General features: G+C 33.8%; 1 protein-coding gene across 1 annotated transcript in view; it reads right to left on the bottom strand.

Annotated features, from left to right (window-relative positions):
* CIP2A (cellular inhibitor of PP2A) overlaps window positions 1–12,734 on the bottom strand; it is a 36,182-nt gene that overhangs the window by 18,467 nt on the left and 4,981 nt on the right. The window contains exons 2-10 of the mRNA XM_055316423.1: window positions 11,965–12,112; window positions 9,664–9,776; window positions 8,709–8,803; window positions 8,128–8,224; window positions 7,148–7,270; window positions 6,856–7,001; window positions 3,412–3,487; window positions 1,670–1,888; window positions 268–427 (exon numbers count right to left, since the gene is read on the bottom strand). Coding sequence (XP_055172398.1) covers window positions 268–427; window positions 1,670–1,888; window positions 3,412–3,487; window positions 6,856–7,001; window positions 7,148–7,270; window positions 8,128–8,224; window positions 8,709–8,803; window positions 9,664–9,776; window positions 11,965–12,112 — 1,177 coding nt within the window. The remainder of the gene's footprint in view (window positions 1–267; window positions 428–1,669; window positions 1,889–3,411; window positions 3,488–6,855; window positions 7,002–7,147; window positions 7,271–8,127; window positions 8,225–8,708; window positions 8,804–9,663; window positions 9,777–11,964; window positions 12,113–12,734) is intronic.

Raw genomic sequence — 12,734 nt, 5'->3', positions numbered from 1 at the left:
CACCAAAAAAAAAAAAAATCAAGTTTAAAAATCATTCTGAAAATACTCCTTAATTTAAAAGTTTTACACGGAAAAATGAGGGAAAAACGTCTGGACAACCTTTTTAGACTCCTTACTGAGAATTAGTTTTATAGTTTAAACTCCAATAATTCTGAATAGGTATAAGCATGAGAAGTGACTAAAGTACAATTAAAGACAAAATGCAGTAAATGTAATGTTAGAAAAAAAAAGACTGGTTAGTTTCCATGTTTTAACAGTAAAGGATATTTAACAAAACTTCAGTGGCCTTGACCATCCTTTCACATTTTTTTTTTAATAAGGCTTCATCTAGATTTTGTTCTGTGAACTGAAGTTGGTCAAGGACTGTAGGCAGCAGAAGGCTCACAAAACGGTCAGCTGAGGAACAGTTAGCAGTATCTGCAACATCCTGGAGAATTAACCACCACCAATGATGAAAAATAAAAATAAAGATGAAATACAGAAAGTAGAGATAATAACTGAGTCGTCATGTTCTCATCAAGTCTCTTAGAGTTACTTTAGTAGTTAACTGACCTGTGTCTCCTATTTAAAATCTACCCTTTTATCTCGATTTGATGGCTATGATGACTTGTCTTAAATGGAACAATAAAGTCTTAGGTTATTCAACTGCAAACAAGACTTTCCAATGGATTGTGTCTGTGATTTGAAAACAAGTATCCTGAAATTGCTAAGTGAAACTGCAATAACTAAATAACCACCACTGATCTAAATACTTTACAACCACGAATAACTCCCAACAAGAATCTCAAAGAGTTTTAATTTTTTTAAAGAGTTTACTTATTTATTAGAGAGAGAGAGAGAGAGAGAGAGCGAGCAATCATGAACTAGGGGAAAGGCAAATAGAGGCAGGCTCCTCGCCGAGTAGGGAGACCGACTTGGGGTTCGATACCAGGACCCTAAGATCATGACTGGAGCTAAATTCAGACACTTAACTGATTGAGCCACCCAGGTGTCCCTCAGAGTTTTTTAAATGATCAACAGTCAAGACCAACATAAAACACAGAGTAATTCGTGCATCATCTTTGGCAAATATATTTAACCACTGATATGCATTTTTGTTTGTGCACAGGATCCAGTTATGAGGGGAAATACTGTAGGAAGATACTATAGTAGGCAGAGTAGGTATAAAAAATAGGGACAACAGTAGAAAATGCTAAATAACCTAGACAGCAGAATCTACCAGAATGTAATGGCCTCTAGGGAAAGAAATTTTGTATCCTAAGTGTCTAGCAGTGTCTGGAATGTTCCACTCCATCTGAGTAACTGAATCCAATGTTCCTATATTAATCCACTCAATAGGTTAATGAAGACCATAAACAGTATCTACCAAGATGGAGAAGCATGACTATTGCAAGAAGTACAGTCAGCAACAAACTGTACAAATCTCAGCTAATATCTTTACTTATTACACTGAAAGGAGTATATATAAGCTATTCAGTGCCAAAAAAGAAAACATTAATGTTCCTGACTTTGCCCCAAAGAAAATTCAGTAGCTGAATGGTAGGGAGTTTGCTAAAAGTTTTCCTAAGGTGTATAAACAATTAGAAGTATATCATGGATGTTTATGAACGTAAACTGTTCACTGAGGATCATAAAAATGGAAAAGTCAATTTGTCTATCGTTATATTACCTCAAATATTTCCTTGAACAACTCTAAGGCTAGAAGAGAACAGTTTTCTGATCTGTCCAGAGGTTGGTTTGACCAGCGCAGTAGAGCCACAGTAGGTTCTAAACATTTAGAACGGCTTCCCAGAATGGTGTTGCCAGATGGAGACTGTTCAAATATCATCTGAGTGAGCACGTGGCGCAGCTGAGTCACTGAACAGAAGGCAAGAAGTAATTCTAAAACCTGTGCAATATAAAGTCTTCGTTAAATGTCAATTTCATTGGCCTTTCATGTACAAAGCAACCAAATGATGAAGTTGAAAAGGACACATATTTTAAAAAAATACTCTAAAAATTAAAGAAAGCTTCCAATTTTTCTTTCATTATTATTTTTCAAAATATGGGATTAGGTACTAAAAAGTTACAAAGAAATTTGTTAATGGTGGTTACTCCTAATAAGGATTGTGAAAGCCAAAGAAAGGAGGGCAACTTCAACTAATATCATATGTCTTCTATAGTAATTTTTTTTTAAAGCACAGATATATTTTGTTTTTAAAATAAAAATAAATTAGGAACTACAGACACTTGCTATCATGCTTGAGATTCGAGAATTCCTATAAAGCATACTTCAGGATAATATTGAAAAGTGGCATCCCCATGCTTTAAAACATTAGGTATGGCTATTTACACATTGTACACTGTTGGCATTATACCGGTTAGCTCCTCTATTCTACTTCATTTCTTTACCTCATTAATTGGGCCTTTATAACATTACATAACATCCCACAACCTGTTTATTAGCTAACTTAAATTCTATCTCACTTCATACACTACCAACCTATCATTTAAAAAAAAATTATTGGCATCTTTTTGCCTATCCACTTATTTTCTACCTTCATCTGTATTTTTGTAAATGACACGTAATTGGGATTTGTGTTTTGATCAACTTGATACCATCTGATTTTAACAGAGTTCAGTCCATTAGCATTTACTATGTAACATGATAATCTTTGATTTATTCATTTTTAAATATAAATTAGATACTTATTTTTGAATGGGTAATGTATTTACTTGGTTCCATGGCTAAACAAAGCAATCTGATCTCTAGCTATGCTCCCTGAAGGCAAGCAATGTTATCAGTGTCTCTTTTCTCTTATCAGAGACATGTTATATCCATATAATATCCATAAAATACCTTCTCATATACATGTCTTCCTTAAGTATAATGTACAAACACAAACAAATCAATCACTAGTACAAAGGTGGTGGGTAGGCAAAGAGATGCCAATAATTTTTTTTTTAAATGATATGGTCTTTCATATCTCTCAATATTTTGTAATTTCAGAGTAGAGACCTTGTATGTGTTTTGTTGGATTTATCCCCTACGCATCTGACATTTTTAAAAATCAGAAAATAGTATTATTTATAAAACTACATTTTTCTATTTAACATTTTCTACATGTTCTTTTGATGAGCTTATGGACATGTCTCTCTCGGCTATGTAGTTTAGGAGTAGAGTTGCTATGTCATAGGGTATACATATATTCATTAGGCATGAATGAAACTGTGAAACAATTTTCCAAGGGGATTGCACCAGTGAATGAAGATTTGAGAAGGGTTCTAGAGTACTGGCAATGCTGTATTTTCTCATCTAGACAATGGTTATGTCTGTGTTCAGTCTGTAAAAATTCAGAGAGCTGTACACTTAAGATTTTTCTGCACATTATAATTTTCGAACATTTAAAACACAGTCATGTTTTTACAAACCTTTGAAGAAGAATCAGGATCCTTTCCATTGAGAAGACCTAATACTTGACTAAGACATGAAGAAAAGTGCTCATACCTAAGTTTAAAATAAAAATATACATCAAATAACTATGAAATTGATGCATCAAAAAGATTTATATACAAAATAAATAAATATAAAATTTAAGTGTATTTTCTTTCACCTATATCGAGCTTCTGATATAGAAGTTCTTGCAAAATTTATAGTTAAAACATTCCACCTATATGTATCTATGTATATGGTTATTCATTGAACAGTGAAAAAAATGATTCATGTGGCAATAAATAAATCATTGAAACTTTCGGTACTTCAGTTTTTTTAAAGCTATGTTCAGTTTGTGAAAATTCAAAGAACATGGAATATTCTAATAAATTAGGCAGCTATCTATTTATAAAGTGCTTATAACAGCTAGGCATTTTATCAGGCTCTGAAGATACAGAGGTAAGATGCAGAGCCCTATGTTGGATAACTCTAAGAGGTACTAGTGGTACCACACACATTACAGTCTATGTGACTGGCACATCCTGTGTTTGGGAGAATGATGCTCTGTGAGAGAGCTAACAGTCTAAGAATAAAGGCAGAAACATAGGATATTGAATAATGTAAAATACAACACTATAACGGAGAAATGTATAGGATGCTAGGAGGATGAATATTGAATCCAGACTTAGAGTGGCAGGCCTGATCAGATGAGTTTTCCCAGACTTGAGTCTTAAAAATAAATAGGAGTTAGGCATATAAAGGTGAAAGTATTCCAGCTCTCAGCATAAGTATTTCAGAGGGAATAGCATATGGGTACACAAAAGGTTCTAACAAGCTGGAGATTCTATTTATTGTCTGAAGTGATTAGACAAAAGTAAATAAGAAAATGTAAAGAAACAGAGCTGAGAGGTCCCCAGAAACCAGATTTTGGATCACTACATGGAGAATTCGGATATTCACCTTGAGTGCAATGGGAGATCACAGATTTTTTTATTTTTTTATTTATTTATGATAGTCACACAGAGAGGGAGAGAGAGGCAGAGACACAGGCAGAGGGAGAAGCAGGCTCCATGCACCGGGAGCCCGATGTGGGACTCGATCCCAGGTCTCCAGGATCGCGCCCTGGGCCAAAGGCAGGCACCAAACCGCTGCGCCACCCAGGGATCCCCGAGATCACAGATTTTAGAAGGGATATATGATTGAAGGAAATGTTGAAAGTTGAATATAAGTGAAGGGAGTCAATGGAATGGGAGCCATTGAAGAAACAAAAGATAGTCAAAAAATAGGACATGAGATTTAATGCATAAAAGGATGCATTTATGAGCAAAACAGGATGACACTAAGTAAGAATTGGTATAAACACAAGTAACTTGGTTCAAGAGCAAAAATTCAAAAGAACTCCAATTAGATAGGATTCAGTTTTTGTTTTTTCTGTGAAACAAAGATGAGTTCATCTTCTGAGGGAAAAGTGGCAAGAGGAAAGTGGTAAATATTTGAAGGGCCACTGTAGGAAATGAGAAAGAAAGCTGGGAATAAATATGAGAAGTGCTGCCCAGATAAAGTTAGATGTAGTGAATATGTAGGATACAAATTCATAAAGTGCGATTTTCTCAGGTTTTGATTAGGAACATAGCCATTAGATTAGACTTTGGAACAGATTCAGGAATATTTCGCTAAATGGTATAGCAAATAAATAAGAAGAAAACACAAACATAATTTCCTTTCCAGAGTTCTAGGCTAGATAAAAAGAAAACAAATAGTGGAACTGAGAGATTTATAGAAGTGATTAAGCAACCACTTACTAATGCTAAATCGGATTATACTTTGGTCCTTCTGCAGAGGTATATCCTATGTATTTAGAAGTTGCTCAATAAGCACAATTTGGTGGCCAGAATGGATATCACACGAGAGTATACTGGGAGGACTCTTGGAACAGACAAAGAGAGGACAAGTAAAGGAAGGACACTCTGGAGGAACATTTTCTTATCCACCTATGCTTAAGAAAGGAAAAAATGAAATGCTAATGTTGCAGGATTTCTTTTCCTTTAATGCCTGTGGTTCTTGGTCATGCTGTTTTGAAGCATGAAGAGGTAGACCAGACAGGTGGGCAGCAAAGCAACTTTACTGAGTGATAGTACAAAGCTCCTGAAGAGGGAGAGGACCTGAGAGAGTTGCCACCAGACTTTCTAACTCTATGGTTTTTTATGGGCTTGGTTTTAATCTGATTAACCCTCCCTGCACCTGTCACCCAGTCAATTTTTGTCATCTACCTATCATGTGGGAAAGGGTAGAGGGCTCCTTCCAAGGTGGTATAAAATCCTTTCCTCTTAGGGTGGGGCCCCTTGCCCTGCCTGCCTTTTTTCTGACTATTTTTCATTGCTAATGTGAATGGTTCTTGGTTCTGTAAAATATCAGTTAACCATATGGGTACTGGTCAACCTTGCCCTAGTGGTTAGCTTTTGTTTTGTTAATATCTACATTACATGTTCCTTAAAATTAGGGACTATGTCTTTGTACAATTTCTGGATTCTATGATCCTCAAAGATTTGGGGCTGTCTCTTCAAATTCCTGCCTCTGCTAAAGGCCCTACCTCCCCTGATACTAGACCACAATAAGGGCTCCATAACTGTCTTCTCATTTGCAAATGATTAATTGAAGCAATTTCTACAATTTCCTAACCTGTGATCACAAAGCAGCTGAGGCACTGGGAAAATTTAACTTTAAGATATAAAAAGGCCAGGAGTACCTGGGTGGTTCTATCAGTTAAGCATCTGACTCCTGAATTTGGCAGATCCTGATCTGGTTGTGAGATCTTTGGGCTCCATGCTGGGTGTGTGGAGCCTGCTAGTACCCTCTCTCTCCTTTCCCTCTCTCTCTCTCTCAAAATAAATAAATAAATAAGGTCACGAGCTCTATGGAAAAGTTGCTAAATGTTCTCAAAAGATAAATGATCACATGAAATGCCAATGAGACAGAATGGGCACATAAACATGTGTTCTCATTTTATCTTACGACACAACAGAGGCACATAACAAAGAAAATGCAATCCATTTTATGCAAATAAGACAAACATACTGACATGAATGTTCCTATAAAAACAGTATTTTCCAAAAACTGGAATGTTCAAGATTTAAAACTGGCACTAAAAAAATTAAGAAGTGTACATTTTAGAGAGTGATACAACCTTATTTACCTAAGACAAAGACTGAAACACTTCCCGCACACCCTCCACATTATTATACTCATACATTTTAGGCCAGCAAAGCAAAAAAAAAAAAAAAAGAAAAGAAAAAAAGGAACAAAGTCTATCAAAACATTTCAATTTAGTCTCTTGTTCCTTAGTAGAATCCAAGTTTACTAAATCTGAAAAGGCAGTTTTATAATCACAAACATACTTCAAGGTTCATTGCAAAGAAAGAAAAGACGAGTCTTAAGAGCCGTACCTGGTAAGATAATCAGCAATTTTAGGATTCTTAAGGAGATCCATCAATAAATCAACTGAATACTTTCTAGTTAGTGTGCCATCACCATTTATGAGAATATTAAATATTAGCTGAAAAGTTTGATGAATGTTTCGAGCATGGAACAGCTTAAAAACAAATTAGAAGTATATTATACAAAAAATTTTTAAGTTGACACCATTCTAAGCTTAACAAAATCTCAATGACTTTTAAAATATCAGAGAATATAAACTTCAGAATTATTTCCAAAGATAATTTAAAAAAACATATTTACCTTTTCCCCAACCTCTTCATTTAATGTCAGACTGGATAATATTGAAAGTGCAAACACAACCACAGTTAAACTACTATGGGCCAGGAAGCTTATAAGAGTTCTATAAAAAGATTTCACATTATTCTGAAAAAGAAAAAAATTTAAAAATACATTAGAATAAACACTATCAGTTTTATATTTTGGTTTAGAAAGTGTATCTCACAGAGTAGGTAAAGTTTTACTATACATTATTTATCAATTTAAGAGATTATTCAAGAAGCAAGATGGTACATTTTACATATTGCTTTTATAGTAGTAAAAACAGGTACAATCTTAAGTGAAAGCTGTTTAGATATGGGAATGTGAGCAAATGTTTACCTTTCCCAAATATTTCATGGCTCAAGATAACTTCCATCTCCACAGTACCTCCAGCACACGAAACAAATGAGATATTGTTTAACTTAAATAGGTAACACTGAATACTGAATAGCAGGGGAATTGTTCACAAAGTACCCTGAAGAATCAATGAACTTTCTTGATTTAACATTTCTAACAGTGGTTCAGTTAGCGTCCTTTGTGTGTCTTCACTCCCTACAAGAGCTAATAGTTGTTGCTAGTCATTTATTCATGGATCTTTCTGGTAGAGTTGCCATTGATTTTGCGGAAACTTAAGAAATGAGGTAAATGGGATTGCCAGTGATGTGTATCCTTTCTATTAGCACAAAATAATATTTCTTGTGTTATTCAATATAAAAAATAATGGGATGCTACAGAGAAGGGAAACTTTCAGTACTCAACATTTTTATCAATACTTATAATCTTAAATACAACATATGCAAAGGTTAGAATACTTCAAATTAATCATGTCAATCTGTTCCTTAACTGTGATGAATCAGCTGGATGAGACATGAAAATTCTTATTTTAAAGAAAAACATATACAATTTTCTTTAAGCACAGAACCCACCACAAACAAGAAAGAAAGATTTTATGCAAAACTTACCAATGTCTTTATGTATGTTTGAACAGAAATATTGTAACGACAAAGATTTGCCAATAATCCTAGACAAGGTATTGTTAACTCATCTTCAGAAGACTGACTGTTGTTTTAAGGAAGATAATAAAAGATAAAAGCATTAAGTTCATTCTAACTCTATAGTAAATTACACTTAAACTTTTTATATGCAAAAATGATTAACAAGTGAAGACAATCTTTGAATAGTATTGACCATTTCATATTTTGAAACTAAATGACATTATTCAAATATAGCAGAAATATGAAAATAATTGTCAGAATGAGCTTACGTATCTCATCAGTATATTCTATTAAGATTAAACATAAGCATAAAATATTCAATTTCAATAGTTTTTTCTGTTCAAATCAATTCATTTCATAAATTGTCATGAAAATTAAAGCTGCTTTACACCATTTGATTCCTGAAATCATCTAAAAGGAGTGAACAAGAATTAGAGCCTCAATTTAAAAAATTGGAAAATATTACCTAAGAAAAACTGAGCTATTATATGGTTTTAGTTTAAGAATAAATCAACAGCATACTTGGTTACGTTTGGTTGCATACTCACATATGATCTATCAGGAAGGTAATTAATTCATCTATATTGGCACCAGAATTGAAAATTTTGACGTTGTATGTTAATCTCTGCAGAAGTTGAATGCACTGAGAATAAGAAAATACTAATAAATATAAACATATAAAAACATATCGCATGTTTATAAGAATGGACTCCTAGGCATATGTGGAGCATTTCACAACTTTAGGAAGCAGAGTTTAGAGCAGAAACTCTTGTATTTCTTAAAATGGTTCTGTTTTTTTTTTTTAAACATAAAGTAATGACATTACTAAGAATTTTAGAGTTCATCTCCTGATTCCACACATTTCTATACAGTCTATCTCAAACAGAGCATCTTGTCATCAACCTGATTCACTCAACCATCTTAAACATATATGCAGACTAAAACATATACATATTCCATGAATTCTAAGATATATTTTTTCATATTTTGTCATCTTTAAAACCACATCAGTTTAATTGGTGATGCTTTCTTTTCTTGTAACTGATGGCATTTTAGGTTCAACAACTTATCTATATGAGAGCTTCAAGTCTGTGTTAAACAAGACTAAATCTATAGCTTTAATTTTTTGTAGAATGTTTCCTCAACAGACGGCGACTAGATGCCAACTCAATTTGCAATTTTAATACAAATAGCTTACATCTCCAAATGTTGACATCTGTGTTTATACGAGTCTATCAAAGTGGTTATAATTAGATTTGCTTTAATTCAAAAATAATGCTAGATGTGGTAAGCTTCCCTTCTCTAGAAACTTTTAAATAGTAATACATGTGTAATGAACCAGCTCTTAAATTTATTAATGGCAAGAACTGTCCTATTCATGCAGGATTATGTGAGCATGTATACTGTAAATTAGCCACTTACAATACATACTGTCAATTCTGATCTGCAAATAAAGAAGGAAAAACAAGTATTAAGTGAAGAGTACTGTGTAGGTGTGTATACCTGCAAAAACACTGAATCACTATGGCAAGTGCTGCTTCGACAAACCACTCCTGCCAGCACGCTATTCAGGTTATAGGTATTCTGAAGACAGTCTCTGGTTTCATTGTCTACAGCTGTAAGTTAATATAAAATGGCACCAAACATCATTTTTATATATGGTCTTCACGGATAAAAGATAATCTTAAATTTCATGTTACATTTATTATGTCTAAAAATATCAAATACAATATGGCTATAATTTTAATTACCTTCCAATTCAGAAGTTTAATCACAGAAATAATATAAGCTGGGAATGGGAAGAGAGAAGTATGAGCTTTTCCTTTTTTGTCAATAAACAAATGATTTTTCTATGTAGACTAAATTAAAGGAAGAAAACTTGCCCTACATATTTGTAGAAGTTTTGCGGTTAAAAATTATCTCAATTCTTTTGTAATTTAAAACTGCTCTAAAGAATAAAAGGTTGTTAACTAAAAAATAAAACTTAAAAAATAAAATAAAAAGACTATCATTTTAAAAATTTCTAATATATTTAAATGTTGAAAATGACTGCCATTCTCAAACAAAAGGTTGGTGGATGTTAAAATTAGCATAACTTTTTTGGAAAGTAATTTAGTAAAGGCTATCAAATTGAAAAATGACCTGAAAACTGAAAATTAATGCAACAGAAATACACTAACATTTGAGCAAAACCACATAAAAATGTATTGCTTCTGACAGCAAAAACTCAAAAAAGAGCATATATAAGTACCCACCATTAGGAAAGTGGTTAAATAAATTATAGTATTCAGCAATATGGTACATGGCAGCTATTAAAAAGACACCAATATGGAAAGATAGCTAACATATGCTAAGTGAAAAAAAAAAAAATCTGATGCTCTGCAAGCCATTTTTTATTTTTTTAATTTAATTTTTATTTTTTAAGAGTTTTTGTTTTTGTTTTTAATTTTATTTATTTATTCATGAGAGACACACACACAGAGAGAGGCAGAGACACAGACAGAGGGAGAAGCAGGCTCCATGCAGGGAACCTGATGCGGGACTCGATCCCGGGTCTCCAGGATCATGCCCTGGGCTGAAGGTGACGCTAAACCGCTGAGCCACCCGGGCTGCCCGCAAACCATTTTTTAAAAGAACAATCAAAACTATTTGTTAATTGGAGGCTTGGGTGGCTCAGTTGGTTAAGCAGCTGCCTCCAGCTCAGGTCATGGTCTCAAGGTACTGGAATCAAGAAAGCCCAGAGTTGGAGCCTGGAATCTTCGGAGTTTGGAGTCCAAGCCTGGATCCCTGCTCAGTGGGGAGTCTGCTTCTCCTTTTCCTGCTGCCCCTGCCTCCCCTTGTGTGTGTACCTGCATGCTCTTTCTCAAATAAATAAAAACTTTAAAAAAAACCTAATCAAATAAGTTCTAAAATTATTTGTTATGGCATAGAAAAAGATCTAGAAAAACAACTATGAAACCATTAACAAATACTATCTACCAAAGAGGAAATGAGGGTTGGTGGTGATGAGTAAAGACTCCTTCTATTTTACTGTGTATCTGTGCTAAGTTGGTAGATGCTATGCCACAGTGACTATTTAAATTTAAATAAATATTACAAGAATTAGTTCTTCAATTACTACTCACACTACAAATGCTCAATAGCCCTATGTGGACAATACACATGTAGGACATTTCCATCATCACAGAGAGTTCCACTGGACATGTTGGTCTATGGTATTATTTATGGATCACTGGGATTTTTTTTATAAGCATGCATTAATTTTATAATCACACACAGAATTATTTCCCTTCCACTCTCAAGCATGTATCAAGAAAAAAGGACCGATGACATAAAAATTTAAAAACTAAAGATAGAAATAAGTAGAAAAATGTGTTTTTACCCATAGCTCTGAGTTCAGTATAGTCTATCAAAATTGCCTGATTTTTTTTTTTTATCACTAGCTATGACTTTTCTGAGTGATGTATTTAGTACAGGCATTATGTGAATGTATTTTTTTAATTCAAAAAGTAGGCCAGCACTTCCCAAGATGCATTCTTTTTCTGTAGACCTTTGCTATGCTTCAGATTCTCTGTTCTGATCATTTTAAGAAAAGATATATACAGTAATATTTTCTTTACAAGGGATCCACAATGCATAAAGTTCTGAAAGGTCCTGTGATGAAGAAATCTTTTTTTTTTTTTGATGAAGAAATCTTTTGAATGTGAATCATTTACCAAGAGATACTATAACTAAATCTGCCCTTCAAAAAATATTAAATGCAACATCTTCTAAAAAGTGAAAAAGAGAACCTAAATACATTACCTAGTTGAGATAGCAAGCTGATGATACTTAAGACCAGTGGTGCACTTATGCTTGGGTCTTCAAGTAGTTCCACAAGGCAACTTAAGCATTCACTTGGTAATATCTGATTTGGTGTAAACAATCGTGTGAGCTTCTGCCCAGAAATTACCTACAAAATTGTAATTAAAATGCATTAGTTAAGAATTGGCAATTTGTGTCTCTTCTCCATTTCAAGTAAGAACTCAGTTGCCACTGCCATGCTTTTTTCCAATTTAGAAAAGTCAAATTCTGTTCCTTCCCTGGAAGACAACCTATCTCCTCTCTCACTAGCTAATGTAATCATTCAGATCCGAGTTGTAATGTGTTTCCTCCTGAAGCTTTCCACTAACCCTCTTCCACCAATTAGGTTAGGTTTGCCCATTATACTGATAATAAATTATACTTTTATTTTATGAGCTGCCAAACTTTTGATTACCTAGCAGTATTTTCCTCCTTACTACACTGAACACCCTATGAAGGCATAGGGTATAAATCAACACTTTACTACAATATATTTATTGAGTAAATGAATTCCTGTACATGCATTCCACCTATTTTGAGGGAGGCAAAGCAAAGTGAAAAGGAGCTATGGGACTAACTATGTGTTATTCCTTTTGTTCCTTTCAAAGTCAGTAAGCTGAGCAGAAGTTAGAGATTACAAAAATGGAAATTAAAAAAAAATTTTTAAGTAGCCAGGTCATGCATAGACAAATTTTATTTTTGGTTATTCCGTTTTTACTCCTCTCTCTTAA

Source organism: Nyctereutes procyonoides, unplaced genomic scaffold (assembly GCF_905146905.1).
Source record: "Nyctereutes procyonoides isolate TBG_1078 unplaced genomic scaffold, NYPRO_anot_genome, whole genome shotgun sequence".
In the NCBI taxonomy this organism is placed as follows: Eukaryota; Metazoa; Chordata; class Mammalia; order Carnivora; family Canidae; genus Nyctereutes; species Nyctereutes procyonoides.
This window is presented reverse-complemented; position numbering and strand designations above follow the sequence as displayed.